We start from the raw sequence: 18,598 nt of genomic DNA, 5'->3' as shown, positions 1-18,598 counted from the left end.
CCCCACCCTGCTTCCACAGCCTCCTCCATCAAGCAAAAGGAGCAAACATGATTAAGAAAAAGCATCTTGCTGCTGGAGCTGCTTATGGCTGTGTTAAAAGCTGCAAGGGTAAGCTGAGCACTTCAGGTCCTAAAATAGCATGGGGATAAGGATGAGAAGTATGACTGGAGTTCTGTGAAAAGACTCTGTCATTTGGGCATTGTTGCAATGGATGTGGAGGGCAGGATGGCTTCTAGACTGGGGAGTGCCTTCTGCTGTCCCCCCCCCCCCCCCTTTTGCTTCAGGGAAGAGAAAGCATGTATAGAACGGGGCCCACTATTAGGGTCTCATACTTGTCTTCCAAGGCTGCTCCACCTCTCCCATATCCCCTTTGGCAGCTGGAGACTGCTGGACAGTAACTTGTATGAGGCCAGCACCTCAGAGCACACAGTGACCACACAGCAGGCTGCCTCTGCTTGCTCCAACACCTCAAATACTGCTTTAACACTGAGAGTAGGATCAGACTTCACATATGCCAGCTGGAGAGACTCAAGAGGACTGCAAAGCACTGAAGGACAGTCACCATCCTGGTTGGAGTATGGGGAAGTGTTTTCATATGCTGGGAAAGAGAGGGGTTTGTTGTTCCTCTTGTAGATGTGCATGGTGTGCACCTTTCAAGAAGGACTCTGTGGTGTGGTTTCCATCTCCTACCATTCATGCTTTGTCAGCACTGCCCTTGTCCACACCCAGTGTTTTCCACTCCCCTTGTCTCTCACACACAGTCCCAGCATGATGGTGCATACAGACCCACAGTGTGTGTCTCATGGGGTGAACCCCAGCAGCTCAGACTTTGAACAGAGATTTCTTCCATAGCAGAACACCAAAAAGGCCCCAAATGAGGGCAGAAAACCAACAAGAGGTGAGAATGTTGGAAGGTTGGAGGAAAAGGGTGCTGCTATTAGAGCACAAGATGCCGTCTGAGACAAGGGCAGAGAGGTCTGACCCCATCATAGTAGTGGCACCAGCACACATGGCTGTCCAGACAGCTCCTTGGATTTACCACCATATTATTTATTCTTGTAAGCAATTTCCTCACTCTGCTGGGGAGCAGAGTTGGGTGCACACTGGAGCAAGTGCAGCTTGGTTTGTTGGAGTCCTTTGTGCTGCAGGGGACACAGTGCAAAAAAACAGACCAAACTTTTGTTGTTGATTTTGGTCCTCCAGAAATTTTAAAGGCAAGAAGGGACTGTGTGTTACACACCATAAAACTGTATCAAGAGATTGCTGCATCAAGCCTGTAACTCCTTGTTAAGCTATGACATGGCCTTTAAAAAGGCATCTAGCCTTGATTTAAACACCTTGAGTACTGGGGAATCGAGCGTGTCTGTGCATCTCATTTTGAATCTCAATTAATACAGTTTCTGCTCCCTGCCCAGAGGCTGTGCTTGATATGCATTTGTTCTTTGGATTAAAGAATTTTCTGGTGGCACTGATTTCATCATGAAGATACACCTAACCTCAGACGAGCCCAACACAGCCCCTTCTTTGTTAAGCCAAACAGGTTGAACATCAGGGGTTTCTCAGTGTATTTGCTCCTGTAACTGTTTTGAAACCTGCCTTTAGCATCCATTTGAAGTGTGGACATCCATACTGGATACCACTGGCTGGCATCAGTCCCAGCAATGCTGCTTGCAGGTTTGACACTGCCTCCTTGTGTACAGCAGAAAGGCCCATTCTTTGCCTGGGTATTTGTATGAGCTCATTCACATCCCTCTTTGCAGGCAGACGGGCTGATTTCATGACCCTTCATTGCTTTTTGAAATGGATGGGGGAAACTTTAGGCCATTCCTGCTCCTGTGTCTGTCTGGTCCTCTCCTGCTATGCTCTATCAGCTTGTACAGTTTTGGCTTTTTTTGAACTCCTGACTGAGCTGCTTCAATTGACTCCAACAGTGGGAAACTACACAAATTGAGGTTCTTTCTGAGGTAGTTTTCTGCAATTACGTGAGGGAAGATGCCCCACAGGGGATCTGTCCCTCACTGGCACAAGGCAAGCAGCAGGAACAAAGGGCTGGGAGCAGGGAGAGGGCAGAGGGGAGGCAGAAGTGGATGTGTGCCCTATTGGTGCCTGTGCATTGGCCAAGGTTGCTCTTGTGAGGGATGACTAGGTCTTAAATGATATGTTTTACTACCATGACCTGGTCCTGAAGGTAGGTCTTTCCTAATGATCTGTGTGAAACAGCTGTGTGAGCACTTTCTAGAAAAGAGAAGGGCCTGGTCTTTTGGTTTAAACCCCTTTTAAATGGGTTGTCCGTCCTTATTTTGTAAATGCATGGTCCCCCATGCTTACTATGTGGTGAACAGTTCCATCACCATATCCAGATGACAAAAAATAGTGACAGCATATCACACTTACAAACCACTGTCGTTAGGTATTTCTGCAAAGATGTTTGGAAAAATGAGCCTGTCCCCATTTATAGACACATGAAGAAGTTAAAATTACTTTTTTAGTGGCTCAGCCACTGAGAACAGGGTCCAGCTGACACTGTGGAAGAACCTATCTTTCACCAGCTCATTTTTCAGCCATAAGCTGCAGAAACCTGCAGTGAAATGTTTTTAATCAACCAGGATTTTGTATTGACCCAGGTAAAATCTTGGGCAGCTGCAACAAAACCAGCTCCTTTCTTAGCTTATAAATGCTGAGAAATTTGTCAGGTACCCTCTTGTGAGAGAGGATAATGTGGTGGATGCTTTGTCATCATCAGCTATTCAGAAAGCACTGCACCTGGATCCTGTCTCTAAGCCCTCAGCATCTTAGATAAGACAGTGATATAAAAGATGAGTGTGTGTTTTTGTGTGCATAAAAGCCTGGTGTTCAGGGCTTTAAATCTGCCTCCTTGTGAGGAATTTCTTGAGAACCGTATGTCAGCTTATTATTCTTCGCTTCAACACTGTATACTTGGTGGCTGACTACTTCCACCTATTTGTTCCAGAATTATGGCAGCTTTATTTGGGTGATAATAGGAGCACTGTGCTGTTTTATGAGACTGTAATCCAATTCTCATGTGGATGAACACTCTTCAAGGCCATGTAGTTTATCCTGATGATTCAAGGAACTGAATTACTGACCAAAAAAGTGGTGTTCCTTCTCATGTTATGCTCCAATTCTCCACAGCCTAAATAAATATTCAAAATACCTGTGATGTGAGAAGAAAGATGATAAGGAGATGATGGGAATGACAGTGAGGAGCAGAATGGCAGAAGGAGCTGGATAGGGGGATATTTTATTCTTTGCTTATTAGTTATGACAGTAATTTCTTGATGATAATCCTCATCTTTCAGACAGGGATTGCACCTTCATCTGAAATCCTCTGGCTCTGGGTTAGTCACAAACTATATCATTTCCACAGGTCCAAAGAGCTGAAGGTTATTCACAACTGCCAGACTCCAATCTGTAGCTGAACATACCACAGGATTAAAATGCTCTAGCTCTTGCACTGTGCAGGTGCAGACTGCTTACACACGGAGCTTTTTTTCCTCTGCTCTGCTTTGTTGTACTGCTTGCTTTTGAAAGGGATTTAAATGAACTTTTACAATTTAAATACTAGGGTTCTAATATAAATGTGCAGGTGTAGGAATAAGCATTATGTAGCAAATAAACACCTACCTGATGGGTACTTGTAGTCCTCAATAAGGCTGAGGTGCACAGGGTGCAGCTCAGGACTGGGATCAGGTTTTTAATTAGTGATGTTTATTACTTGACAAGAAGTGATCCCAGCTAACAAGCTAGGAGTGAAACCAGTCTTTTACTGTGGTCATATGAATTCACTGAGTCTCCTAGTCTGTTAATGTATGCTAGAGAGTGCAAGAAATACACTGCTGAGGACTCTTATGGTCCCAGTCTTGCTTTGAGGCTGCGTGCAGCTCTACGGGGAGGGTTTGTGCTCGGATAGGAGCTGGTTGGAATTAGGTCTATAAATGGCAGCATACCTTAAGCATTGCACTGATGGCATTTGTATCTTAGAGCCAGCTGATTTCACAGCACTGGTAGAGGATGTTTTTTGCTTTTCTGCAAGCCACTGGTGTAGGGGCTGTCTCTGACACTTGTCACCTCTGCACGGACCTGGGTGAAGATACTCCCTCTAAACTTATTGGGGGATTCTGGGAACCAGAGGTTTGCTGGTTGCTTCTCAGCCCCAGCTTCTGGAGTCAGGTGAGTTTGGAGCTGTTTGGAGGGCTCCCCTCCAGCCGCTATAGAGACAGCACTCATATTTCAGCCTAAAGATTCAGGTCAGAGGGGACAAAATCTGTAACTCTCATCAGAGATGCCCAACACTTCGAAAAGAGCCTGCAGTGAACTATTTTGGGAGTTTGCAGAGCACTGAAATACTAATTAAAAGTACAATTAATTAAAAAATACCAGATAAACATTACCACTTCCAGTACACTTAGATATTCATTCCTGGTTTGAGCATGCAGTCTTGGTTCTGGTGTAATTTTTGCTTTGGACTACTTAAAAGTTGAGGCTTACTAAGTCCTGACATCTCTTAGGTCCTTTTGAGGCTGATAAAAAAGAAGCATTCAATAAAAGTAATGCATTTAGTCATTATTTAATAGTGTATCTCAAAGTTATCAATCTGATAAGCATCACTGGCCACAGTACTCCAGTGTTATGCTGGAGGGAGGCTGCTTGCCCAGGCACTAGATCTGTTGTTGACTTTATCCCCTGCTGGTGGCTCATTAGTACCTTTCAGACCAACAGTAGTCTCACAAATGCTTGGCTAGGAATGCTTCAGAGGATTTTTTTTTTTTTTTATAAAATTAAGTAATTAGTCCAGGAGTTAATTAAACTTAGCATTTGGATTTCTACAGTAGCACACGAATCATAAATTTGAGGGTAGGATTAATTTATCTCTTGGTGACAAATCTATGTAACTGACATGACATTTTAGGGGCAGATGCAGATACTTATTCAAATAAGTCATGAATAGAAGATATGTGCATTAATTATCCTATGAAAGCTGCAGCCAGAGTCAACAAAACATTTATCTGCCTAGAATAAGGTAAATAAACTCTCTTGCTCTAAGGGATGCTTCTGGCATGCTGCTTCCCACACATCTGAGAAGCACATCTGATAACCAGTGCCGCTGGTGACTGCAAAGCACCTGGAGGAACCTGGAAGAAGCCCTGGTGAAGCTACTTAAATGGAAGAGCAAAGATACTGGCACTAATTGGGAACTACCCTGTATTGGTACTCATCACTGCTCTGGTTCTTCTTCCACTGACCTTGTCAACAGGTCAGTAGTTATACTCAAATACACTGGCAGTGGTGGTCCCAGTCAGCTCCAGTGCCATTAGTCTGTGTCAGAAAACCCTCTGCCGGACAAGTAAGGGTGACAGTGGTGTGGCAATATTTATAGACATGCATACTTTGTGACAAATGACCAGCGCCTTGGAAATGAAAGCTGAATAATAAAAAAAAATCTTCATCTTAAAAGAAAAATAAAATGGTCCACATGGGTATGCAAGCAAGATGAAGGCAAATCTGAAAATAAAGAGCTCTGGGGAAAAAAGTTTCCAGTACATGAATTTTGCAGGGAAGGGAGAGATTATGAAGCTGGTAGGGAGATAATTGGTGACTATCACAGTGCCTAGCCATGACAGGGCGGCAATTCAGACCCTGTCCCCCTGCATGGACTGTGAGATAGGGCTGTTTGGAAGAGACACTCAGGCTGAAACACCCTTGGCCTCACCACAGCAAGATCAAGGTCTGGGCTTTTCAGTGTGTTTTGAGGGTGATATGTGTATAAAGGTATACCTGAATGTATAATACATTGGGAGAGGCTGCCCAGAGAAGCTGTGGATGCTCCATCTCTGGAAGTGTTCAGAGCCAGACTGTATGGGCCTTTGAGCAACCTGGTCTAGTGAAAGAGGATGATCTTTGAAAGTCCCTTCTAACCCAATCATTCTATGATTCCCTGGTGTTGTCCATGCACAGATATATAAATGGACATCCAGGTGCCTAGATAAGAGATTCCATAGGTGCTTCATGCCAGCTGCTTTAGGAGGAAATAAGTCCCTTTGGGCATGCCTGCCTCATTCCACTCACTGGAGGTAGGTCCTGGTGGATGAGTTCAGAGCGTGGGTCAGAGCTGTGGATAGATAAGGAGAGGGTTCTTCCTGCCTCAGCCATCAAGGGTACCTGCCTTTCTGCTCTTCTGATGGAGGGATGTAACATTTTGGCCACTGATTTTCCACCCTCTGAGCTGGTGGCACATTTTAGGTCCCATCCGCAGCAAATGGATTTCATTGTGTCATTGCAAGGAATCCCATGATCTGCTGGGCTGAATTACAGAGGACTCTGTCCAGCTTGTGATCTCTCAAGAGTACACAGCATGGCAGAAAAGCACAATTCTCTTAAGGGAACAAGGCTCTAAACAAGTTGGGAAAAATGATCAGAATAACCTGTGTTTATGGGCCCTTATGGGTTTCTGAATAAACTTAGATTATGAGAAGCTAGGGCAGCTTACTTAAATATGGATCCTGTCAGTAGATAAGGAGCTCTCTAGTCTCCTCCTAATTTGTTGCTGTGGTTGGTAGGTATGTCTTGGTAAATTTTAGAGGACCAAGATAATGTTGAATGGACAGTATAAAAACAGCTGGATCAACAAGATATAGTGAAAGCTTCAGGACACAAGGAATAAGCCACATACGTCCCTCTATAGCTCCGTCCTCCCTGTTCATCCCACAATGTTTGGTAAGCTATTATGTAAATAATTATTATTGTGTACATGGAGGATATTTTTGTGCTCTATCCTTTTATGTGGGCATTGCTTGGGTACAGCTGAGACAAATTTTCAGCTGTGTCAGTTTTTAACTATACATGTAGCTTAGAGATTACTAAGTATTAGAAATGAGCATTAATGCTTGTCAGAGCAGGAGCAGGTTCCACAGGTGGTGAAGATATCTCTCCAGCAGCTGTCATCCTGTGAGCTGCCATTCCCTTTAATCTCCCTGCCACCCATATTTCTCAGGCACTTGGCAGCCCCTCAATTTCAGTACTGAAAATTATGTGCTTCAGAACTTTCAGGAAGAAATTTAATAGTTTGGTTACATTACAGGGAGGAATCTACCATAAATTGTATTTCTGAATTTCCTTAATATTTCTTTAAATTACCCATTTAGTGTGTCAGTCACAGTGTGTCCCATCTCACAGCTATGGCAATTTAAAGGTGTCTAATGAGAAATCCTTTTTGGACAAGCTACTCTAAGGGTTATTCAGAAAAGTTCTCCAGTGAATTCAAAAAGTTTGGAGGGATACAGAGCAGTGACTCTTCAAATGTGCACAAACAGGACTTGGGCATAACAACCCTCTGAACAGCTTCGCTCTGTGTGTGTGTGTGTGTGTGTGTGTACCTGCACCTGTATTGACACAGGAGTCTTTCTTTTCTTTCTTTGTGATGTCCCTCTGTCTGTTAATTAATTTTTTTAATGACTTGTAATACCATTTTCAAATCCTGTAAGCTCTTTTTATTTTTTCTCCAGCTTTTTTCCCCTTATAACTCAGCAGACTCTTTTTCTTTATCTGTAGAAAGGACTCCAGTCATCCTTCCCAATTCTGTTCTAGCTCTTCCTTGGTGTCCAAAGCCAAATACTAGCACAGTCCCCTGCCTTGGCCTGACCTTACTTTTCCATGCAGCAGAGTCCTATCAGCATCTGGCTTGCATAAGAAAATTAACCCTTTAAATGGTGTGAATTCCCTGTGGATGTGTGCAGGGGGGTAGTGGGATGCTCCCTGAGGGCTGGGAATGGGGGCAGAGCCTGGGATACCCCAAGTCTCATGTACCACATATTTGAGCCGTCTTGTCCTTGAAAGTTTTTACATTTATTTTTATTTCTTCATGGTTCTATGTGTTCCATTATATATTCTCTCATATTGAGGGCAAATATAGTATGTTCTTTATTATTTTCTGTGTAAGTGACCCTTGAATATAATCCAGACTTCTTAAACTAGGTTACCTGAAGATGATGATCCAGAGAGCATTTTAAAAATTCAGTGTAGTGCCCTGCACACATACTTCTAAAAATTGTCACAATATCAAAACCTACACCTTTTCTTTTTGCCAAATTTTTCATAAGAAATAACAATCAACCTACAGATGAGACACAGGGGGCCATTATCATTGTGCCAAAGCCTTGGCATTGAAATCAGAAGCAGGGACACCATTGACTCCCTGTGCAGGCACTTCTAAGGCACAGTTCATCTGACCCACCTGGTGGGGGATAATTGGACTCTCCAAGCCCTCAATTCTGCCAACTGACTATAAAAACACTCTAGACAGCTGTCTCAGAGCTAGGCCTTTATGTTATCTGGAGCTGGTTGAGGACATTTTAACCAGAATGACAGAAAAAAAAAAAAATAAAAAAAAGGGATAAAAGACAGACAATTTTTTTCCCCAGAGGAGAAAAAAACAGATCCTTGATGGTACATAGGTCAAAAATAGTCACCTTAAGAGAGCAATGCAGCTCTATGTAATGTAAATTATATATTTAAGCAGGTCAGATGAGAATATTCTTTGTGTTCTACATATGTAAATAAGCCTAAACTGCTGGGATGATCAATTTTGTAGAGGAGAAATAATGATACTCAATTTCAATAATCTTGAAATACCAATATATTAAGAGCAAAATTTACACAAGCAAATACCCCAGACTTGAATAGCCTACCCTTGAACACATATCCAAATCTGTTTTACTACACAACATTAGAATTTATCATACAGTAAAATACAGCTATTTTCCATGGGAAAAAAGAAAAGCTATATTGCTTTAGGTGCTATTGATATTAGGTATAAATAAAAAGCATACTTAGAGAATGGTCTTCAAATTAGCAGTGAAATCTTACTAATTTGTATACAGCAGAAAATTATACCTGAAAATCACAAGAAGTTTTTAAACTGCTTGAGAAGATTTTGTGCATTGCTGCAATTACTTTTGTAGCCGTTGCTTTTTGTCCTGAAAAGGGATTTCTGTTCAGCTGACTTCTGTCCTCAGTGTCACACTATTTTTATTCTACAAGAGAGAAAAGGGACAAGTAAAATGCATATTCATATCCAGAGGAAGAGTCTCAGGTACAACATAGTGCTGTTACCTTAAAAGAGTTGTATTTTTGCATTAGGCACTGCTTCCCCGTGCATTTGTATCTGCGTATGTGTGTTTATGTGTCTCTATACGCACAAATGATAAGTAGTTACCTCGTTTACATTTTTATGGCTGAAGCCCTTGATTGAATTTTCATAATGCCAGGAGGGCCCATTCGGGATTCAGGTCCTGCTGTGCAAATACTCGCTAAGACATCTGCCCCAAAGAGCTTGTAACTCTAAGAGGATAAAATGTGGCAGGGGAAATAATTAGGGGGAAATGCAGTGACTCTCTGTGGTTACATGGGAGGGCCATTCAGCTACAGTCTTTTTGCTTGCCTGGCACTGATTTATTGGTGAATCAGCAGCACCATTCTGGCTTTTTATCCTGGGCTCACAGCCAAACTGTCCCTCCCTCTTGTGCTCGAACCACAGCATCAGGATGTCCCCAACCACAGCTGAGCTGCACAGCAACATCAGCCCCTTCCAGAGAAGACCCCCAATGGCATAAATCAGCCCTGGTTTTCCACATGCACATTTCAATTCATGTAAGGAAAAGATTTTGCCATTGTTTGGCTTCTTTTTGAGGTAGGAGTGAGAAAGAAAGCATTTCCCTGCTACAGGCTTGTTTCTCCATCACACATAAAAGGAAGGGCAGATAAGAGGAAGCTCTCAAACCTCTACATCTTTCCCCAAGGGGACATTACCAGGAACCACCAAGGAGCAGTGAGTTCTGGCATGTCTCTACATGCCACCCTTCCTAGCTCTATGTGTCCACCTTCCACACTGCTCCCAAAAAATTCCCAGATGTTTACCACAACCTTCCCAAAGCACCAGCATCTCTGTGCCTAAAGTCCAGGCCCTGGTGTCCAACATGCAGACATAGCTGGGCAGGGAAGGAGGGATGTTGTCATTGGATCTGGATCAAGGTGACATGAAAAGCAAGTCACAGGATCCTCTCTGGACCTCCACCCCTCTCTGGGGCCAAGGTACCAGGGCCATTCTGAAAATCAGACACCTGCATTTGCTCAGGACAAGGAGATTTGGTTTGCACTGATGATTCTTGCAGAAATTTTGTTCCTCTGTGTTTGCATTAGTTGTCAGCCCTGCTGCCTTGGGAATGAGCCAGAGCATGACTGCTGATGCACTCAGTTCAGCCTCTCTGTGGGTAATGGAGGAGAATCACAATGGTACAAATGCCTGTTTCTCCCATGATATCGTATCTCTGGTGAGAAACTGCCCAACTGATCAGAAGAGTGAGCAAAACACACTGCTTTCTTAAGACCTGCTCAAGTCACTTCCAAAGATCAGTAGGAGCAAAACCTTCTGTTGTGGTTGTGATAATGCAGTGATGAGAATAAATGCTGCAAATTGGTGTGATTGTCCACTGTACCTCCCCAGTGGAATTATGTAAAAATCAGAAATCCCTCACATGCTCATTTTTTGCTACTATATAAAACCATGATTTATTTACAGCCTCAAGAAGTGGGCCCATGGGAAGCTCAAGAGTTTCAACAGGGCCAAATTCAAGATGCTGCACCTGGGTTGAGGCAGCCTCCAGTAACAACACAGGCTGGGAAATTAAGATATTGAGAGCAGCCCTGCTGAGAAAGATTCTGGGTACTGGCTATTGAGAGGCTAGACATGACCTGGCAATGTGAGCTGGCAATCCAGAAACCCAAATATATCGTGGGCTGCACCAAAAAACTGTGACTAGCAGGACAAGCAAGGTGATTCTCCCCCTGTACTCCACTCCTGTGAGACCCCACCTGGAGTGTTGGATCCACCTCTGGGGCTCCTAGCATAAGAAGGTTGTCAACCTGGAAGGTGTCCCTGCTCATGGCAGGTTAGACTAAATGGCCTTTAAAGGTCCCTTTCAACCCAAACTATTCTAATATTTTATTTTGGTATTGTCACCATCCCTGTCAGCCTGGCCCAACGTATCATAGGAATTTAGGAAGGCTTTAGGCAAGAGATTCAAAATGTCAACATAATTTGTGGCTAATGCCTGAATGCCTGTGCCAATGCCTGTGGCCAATTTGTACTAATGCCAGTAGCTAATGTTCTCAACCTAGTGCATGTGCTTTCTTTAGTTAAGTCATCCCTGCCTCTGTCCCTCAGGTTTTGCATATGCAAACCCATGAGCAGCCACTGAGGTTGATGTTTGGGTAGGTAGTTTCATAAAGGGGAAATCTGCTGATGGATCTGTGGGGAAATTCTAGGTGGAATTTGCATCGGATTTGTACATGTAGAAGAAGAAAGGTTACTGGCAGTCATAGTTTTTCAATACAGTGCTTATATAATGGTATGTTTAATTGAGGTTCAGGTTTGCTCCTTAGGAATGGACACAGCTGATAAATTGGCATAAGCTTCTTGTCCTCCACGTCTGATGCAGGACCAAAGAGCATTTTGTATGTCCTTCCTTGTGTGGTTACACTTCTAAACCAAGTGTGACCATCTGACTTGGTTTTGTGGGTTGGTTTACAAAGTCTTTGTGTGCAGGGTGTTCCCTCCCCACAGCTGTGCTGGGCAGGTGGACCTGTATGTCCTGCCTTTGTGGGGTCTGCAGAGGTATCCCAGAGCACAACCTGTCAGAGAAATATGAAAACAATATTAAAGAAGCAAAAGGAAAGTGTGTGTGTGTGTATCATATTCATTCAGAGAAGATGAGAGTATCATCAAAGTTGATATGGGTTTTCCTCCCCTCCCCATTTCATTGTCCCTTCTGCCCTCCCACACATGACACACACACAAGTCATTGGAAAGTACAGGGCATTTCATTAGGTAGTCTTGGACTATCTGCTGGGCTCTCTAAGAATTCTTAAAATGGACATTTCTGTCTCCTCAGAGGTAGGGATCAAGTAAAGTTTGTACACCTTACAAAACTAGCCTTGTTCTCTTCTTCAGTGGCACTGTTGTGGGGTTCTGGAGACCCATGTTGCCAAAAATCTGACTATCATGATATGGCAACAATCTGCCACTGTCATGCTGAAGGCAGCACCTGGGTTTCTCTTTGAAATGGTTTCTCCCTTGTTTGTGTAAAAAGGTACACGAAGTTGTGGATGCCCCATCCCTGGAAAATATTCTAGGCATCTTCCATTTATTAAAACAGTACATAGCCTGGATGTATGAACAAATGAGTGTGCTGAGTATGAACAAATTAGCGTGCTGATGTTTTCTACCCAGAAAACATCAAGTAGAGCTGAAGGGGGACTAATACAGAGCTTCATTTAAAGTTGAAAGCAAAATCTACCAACATATTGCTGCAAAAACAGAGGCAGTGCCTTTTCTATCTCAAACACCAGAAGAACCAGACTCCATGCTGTGGATATTAAGGTAGGACTTGATTGGAGTTAATAAAACTTAGGTGTTGATATGCAGTAGAGGCTTAAAAGATAATGCATAAGCCTGATTTTACTTAAAAAAAAAAAAAACAAAAAAAAAAAAAACACAAAAAACCCCACAAAAAAACCCACAAAAAACACCTGAAACTTGGTTGTTTTTTTATAGAATAACTTAAAATGAAAAACCAGCTAAAATGCCATATTCATCTTTCTCATGGTGTATCTGCTGTGTCTGGTGTCTCAGGAGCAAGTGGTTCAGAGCAGCACTGCAAGTGTAGTGGAAAAGGAGGAGCTGTCCCTGGAAGACTGTGAAAATCAATGCAGCATGTGTTGTAGGAGGCATTTTCCTTACATCTTTTGGATGGTTGCATTATGCAACACCTCTAATGGCTAGCTTCCTTTTTCACCATAAGACCTCATCCATAATTTGAGGCTGGACAGTGGTCTCAGGGGAAATCATTCTGCGCTGTGCAGTTTTTGAAGTCACCTTGATGAGTACCTAAGGGTGGATTAAAATACAATGGCCTATTTTGGGAGCAAAATGGCTTCCTCCTCTGATTTCTGACAGAATATTTTATTCACAGGCTGTCTTGCCCTAGCCCAGAGAAATGCTGTTGTTCCTTTCCCCATCTTGCTCGTTCCTATGTCAGGGACGGTTTCTTATCTCCTCTCACTTCCTCAGCAAGCCTGCTGCTTTCTGTTCACTCTTGTTCTTCCCAAGCTGGCTGTGGGATAGGCAGGAAATGGGCTCCCTATGGCACAGGGGAGTCACAGGCTGTTTGCCAGTCACTCAGACATGTGCTTAATGGGGGTGGTGCTCTAGTGGTCTTGGTCTGGTGGTCACTTGAAAAGCAGCTCATGCACAGTGGGGTTGGATAAGGAGAAGGGTCGCATGAGAAGCTTGAGGCAGCACGTGTTCCCATTGATTAATGGACATTTTGGGGTAGAGAGCAAAAGTAATGAAACATGAAATAAGGCTGTTATAAAAATGTGTTATAGGATTCACTCTGTGATCATACTTTTGGGCTCTGAATATTATGTTGCTAATATTTTTGTATTGCTGTTGGCCAGGGTACTTCAGCTGGTACTGGGACCTCTCTAGATATATCTTCAAGTGTTGGACTCATGCTTTTCTACAAGTCTATTTTTCTCCCCTGAGACAGCCCATATTGCCTGTAATATATGCTATTACTTAAAGCTGTTCCTTACTTGGTGTGACCAAGAAGAGCTTCACTGAATAATGTAATGGTCAAAAATTATTTTGATTTCCTATGAACTGTGGAAAATGACTTGGTGGTAGTGGTGAATGAAAAACAAGCCAGCAGTGCATGCTCACAGCCAGCCATATCCTGGGCTGCATCAAAAGAAGTGTGGCCAGCAGGGGATTCTGCCTCTCTGTTCCACTCTCATGAGACCTGGAGTGCTGTGTCTAGGTTTGGATCCCCAAAACTGGATAGAGTCCAGAGGCAAGCCATGAAGATAAAGAGGGCTGGAACACCTCTCATATGAGGAAAGGCTGAGAAAGTTGGGATTGTTCATCCTGTAGTAGAGAAAGTTCAAGATGACTGGTTGCAGCCTTTCAATGCTTAAAGGGGGCTTATAAGAAAAATCGGGAGATACTTTCAATAGGGACTTTACCGACAGGAAAAGGAGTAATGGTTTAAAAACTATAATAGGGCCATTTCAGACTAGATATAAGGAAGAAATTTTTTACAATGAGGATGGTATAACAATGTCACAGGTTGCCCAGAGAGGTGGTGATTGTCCCACCCCTGAAAACTTTCAAGATCAGGCTGGACACGGCTCTGAGCAGCCTGGTCTAGTTGAAGATGTCCCTGCTCATTGCAGGGGGACTGATTCTGTGGCCTTTAAAGGTCCCTTCCCAGAAAAACTGCTCTATGATTCCACAGATTCTGCATCAGTAGTGTGGAAAATCCTTTTAAGAATGATCTTGTATTACCCCACCATCACTCTTCAGGCAATCACTAAAGGCACTGAATGGGGTCTTACTGTGTAAGCTGCATTTTTAGCCACCTCTGGAGAGTGATCCATCCCAGTCAGTACTAGAGCTGTGCCTCAGCTCTTTAAAAGCAGGCACAAACATTTGACTCTGTGTCTGATCTACTTAACTTTTATGGTCAGTGGAGAGAAACAGGCACTTCTAGGTCACGATTCACCTTGTCCAAATGCAGACATCAAGAATAATTCAGTGAATCACACTCTAAAATTGCTTATTTCTTTCCATTATAATGGAAAATTTTAAAATGAGGACAAGGTGATTAGCTATATGCATATGCCTACCCTGTCAACGTCTCCAGGGTGGTGAGATGAACCTCTTAGAGGCCTAAGACAGGTTTTGATCTCCAGAGGGTCTTACCCCTCTCCATGGCTTAAGAAAAAAGTCAGGTCTCTAGCTCAGACTACACTTATCTTTTAAGTTAATAAAATCAATTTAGGATTACTCCCATTTTGAATCTGTATCTGCCTCTAATAGACTAGTATTTTTTTCCTTTTTTTTTTTTTTTTTTTTTTTTTTTTAGTATTTTTAGACTAGCTCTTTTCTCCAAAAGAGCTACCATGGATTCAGGAAGCAACCACAGAAACATTTCTGAGAAGTTTCACACTTAATTTATTAGTATTTTATTTAAAACTTTTTATTTTTAATAGTAAATTTTTTCCTTTGATGATCAGTTTGTAACCCAGAACAGATTAATTCTCCTTTGGCACTGGCTGGGTTAACCTGGGTACTCTGATGGCAAGGAGGTTGTGTCGGGCTGGTTGAGGGCAGGTTTCTATCCTTCCTCCATAAATGTTAAATTGCATCAATCTCTTCTACTTCAGACTCTTGTTTGTCCAAAACTTGAATAGCGAGAGTATCGCCTGCTTGAAGTTATCTCCTGACACTACATAGAGCAGCAAATTTCCAAAAGTATTTAATGCCGCTAAAGGTTTAGTTAAAATAAACATTAAAAGGATCGTTTTCTTCAAGTGGCAGCTAACTGGCTGTACTTGGAGCTCCAGACGAATCCCCTGAAAGACATGGAGGGGGAGGAAGCACACATAGAAGACCAGCAAGAGGAGAACAGTGAGTCTGCGAGCCTTTTGTTTGTAGCTAGCCTGTGTGTGGAGCCCAGTGGCCAAGATGCAAATGATGAACACGTAGCAGAGAGTCACCGTGAGCAAGGGCAAGAGGAAGGCAACCACAGTCAGTCCCCAGTTGTACCAGCGACTTGCGACGAAGTCCTCAGCAGCAACCAGGTCTGGGCAGATGGTCTTGTTCTGCCTGTGGCTTGGGGCAATCAGGACGGCCAAGGGGCTGAGGGCCACCAGGGAAATCATCCAAACGACTGCGCAAGTCACCACTGCCCATCTCCGCTTCCGAAGAAAAAGGGATTTCATTGGGTGCACAACTACCAAAAAGCGGAAGATGCTGAAGCAGCTAAGGAAGATAATACCACTGTACATGTTGAAGTAGAAACAAAACTGAATAAACTTGCACATGAAGTCTCCAAAAATCCAGTCATTTCCATTAGCATTGTAGTGTATAAAGAAAGGAAGTGTGACTACATACAATAGGTCAGTGATAGCCAGGTTTAACATAATGATGGTGCTACTTCTCCAGGGCCTCATCTTAACACAGTAAACAAAAATTGCCACCACATTCCCTGGGAAGCACACCAGGAAGATTAGGCCGTAAAGGACGGAGAGATAGAATTTCACCTGTAAGAAATCTTCAGCCTTGCAGCTTGTCAATAGGTCTGTGGGACTGGGCTGAGCAGTAAAATTGCTGGTGCATTCAGATGCCATATTTGCAGAAGTCTCCTTAGAATAAAAATCAGATGTTTAGTTTTAATAGATTTGTTGGAACAAATGTTGTCAGTTCAACCTTTTGTTGCTGGAGAAAATGTATGTTTGAGAAGGCACAGTAGTGAGAGGAAATGAGGATTTGCTAATGTACCCAGTCTGACCTAGATAACATCATTAAAAAGTTTCATTCCACCCTTTCCTCTCTTTTACGTTTAATTTTGATAATTATTAATTTTACTCTTTCTTTGTTTAGTCTCCTTCATTGAAGAAGACAATTACTGCTTATCTGCAAATCTTCAGGAGTAGGAAGCACACATTTAGAGAGCTAGAGGAAGTTTGGGCTTAGATTTTGCAAGTGAACTAGTCTTAACCTTTCAGAAAGTAGAACCATATCCATATATTATCTTCACTAATCTGAGCTAATCAGTGTTTTGTGCTCATGAAACAGAGATATCGTTCTGCTTTCATGAAAGCCAAAAGATGTTAGGTTTAGTTACAGATCTCAGGACCTGATGCTCTTTTAACCTGACAGATTGTTCCCTGAACGTGATTTTATTCTCTTGGAGTCATCAGAGAATAAAACCAGTATAAATGTTTTGGTTTTGTTTTTTTGGAGGGTTGATTTTTGGGGGAGAGCTGTTATTTTGTTTTGGTTTGTTTTTTTTTAAATCAAGCTCCAGAGTGGCATAAAATTTATTTAATTTGTTAAAGACTGTTTCTCAAAGGCAGAGGGAAAATGGAAAGCACAGAGGGAAGGCAGTGATTTTGCTTCCCATTCTATGCTAATTGGAACTAGGTAGACTTGTCTCTGAAATTTCTTGTCTGACATAGCCGATTTGGATCTCTCCACAGGAAGTTCAATACATAACATTTCTTGGTAGTGTTTTAACCTGAAAAAATGGTAACCAAGCATGAATATCATCTAACTTCAGATATCAGAAAGTTAAATGCTTAAATTGGAGACAGTCCTCCTAAGTCCCCCTTTATCACCAAAGGAGAGAAGTTTCTCCAAGACATAATATATCTACCCACAACTGAGGTTTCTAAGATAAATTATTTACTCTTTTGGCATACCTATTTCTTTCCATTGATACAAAAGGTAGCCCAAGGTGACTAGTTCAGCCTTGGATATCTCAAGTGAGGCAAGAACTGTGCCACTGTGTTTCTTCAGCACTTCAGGTGAGTACCACTCTTCCAGATTCAAACGAATTCCATGTGAAAAAATATTCTAAAGGAACTTCATAATGTGCTAGACAGGGCACTGTCAAGCCTAGATCCTATCTCTTGTCCCAGAAACAACATCTTTAAACAAAACGGGTGGTACATTAAACATGAAAGGTGAAATCAACACATTAAAAGCAAAACAAAACAGAAAAACAAAAAAGCACCAAACCTGGAAAAAAGACAGAATTGTACCTTATCCAGTCTTGGAAAATGTGATACAATTCACAGCATTTAACATGTTACCTGAATGATTCTTCCTTATCCTGATAACTGGTAGAACATGACCAATTTACTCTGACAAACCCACTCATTAAAGCTGGGACACAATGGGCATTATTTGATCATAACAAGTCATCAAGATGATTATCTCTTTGTTACTCAGAAGAACTTCAGAGTGAAATCTGAACCATTACACCACAATTTAGTTAAAACACTAATACTTTTTAACATGAATATTACATCTGGTATAGAAGCTTTGCAGTAAAAGATAGTACTAGGTAAAGGCTGTCAAGCTTGTTTTAAAGCAATCCAGATTTACAACTACAAAAGCTAGGGGTGTGCATGTTTTCTCTCTTTTCTGCTGCTCAGAGATACCGCTGTCACCCACATTTATGCTTCTCCAGTGTATTTCATATCATGTTAGACAAATTTACTAGAATATTTGATTTATCCCCAGTTTGGCTTTCTTGCACTGCTGATCGGTTCTTCACCACAATCTTGAACCCTCCAAATTGAAAATGGAGAAATATTGCTTACCTGAAAACCTGCAATTCTGCTTCTCCCTCTGATATTGCTTTGAGTAAAGAGCTCAAATGAAATGTATTTATATCTTCCTTGCAGTGAAGCAGGTTTTAGTATGGCTTTGCAGCCATGTACATTCATTCCCTGTCTGACTGAGGCTCCATGTGGCTGTGAATTAGGAATGTGGTAGAAAACCTCAGTTACTGGCTCAAGTGTCAGCTCTTAGAACTGGGTGACTGGAGGACTCCTCTTTTGCCCTCTGTCATTCACGCTGTCTTGCCTTCAGTGGGCAGATCAGGCTTTGCTGGCAACAGCTCTGTGTGCTGAGGCAGACCTGTAGTATTCAAATAGCAGCAAATCACAC

General features: G+C 42.4%; 1 protein-coding gene across 1 annotated transcript; it reads right to left on the bottom strand.

Moving 5' to 3' along the window:
* Positions 1–15,294: 15,294 nt before the first annotated feature.
* LOC128804017 (2-oxoglutarate receptor 1-like) lies at positions 15,295–16,269 on the bottom strand. The gene has a single exon (XM_053971421.1). The coding sequence runs from the start codon at positions 16,267–16,269 to the stop codon at positions 15,295–15,297; it is 975 nt and encodes a 324-aa protein (XP_053827396.1).
* Between the last annotated feature and the right edge of the window lie 2,329 nt (positions 16,270–18,598).

This window comes from Vidua macroura, chromosome 2 (assembly GCF_024509145.1).
Source record: "Vidua macroura isolate BioBank_ID:100142 chromosome 2, ASM2450914v1, whole genome shotgun sequence".
NCBI classification, from domain to species: Eukaryota; Metazoa; Chordata; class Aves; order Passeriformes; family Viduidae; genus Vidua; species Vidua macroura.
Note: the sequence above shows the minus strand (reverse complement) of the source record. Positions and strands in the feature narration are given on the sequence as shown.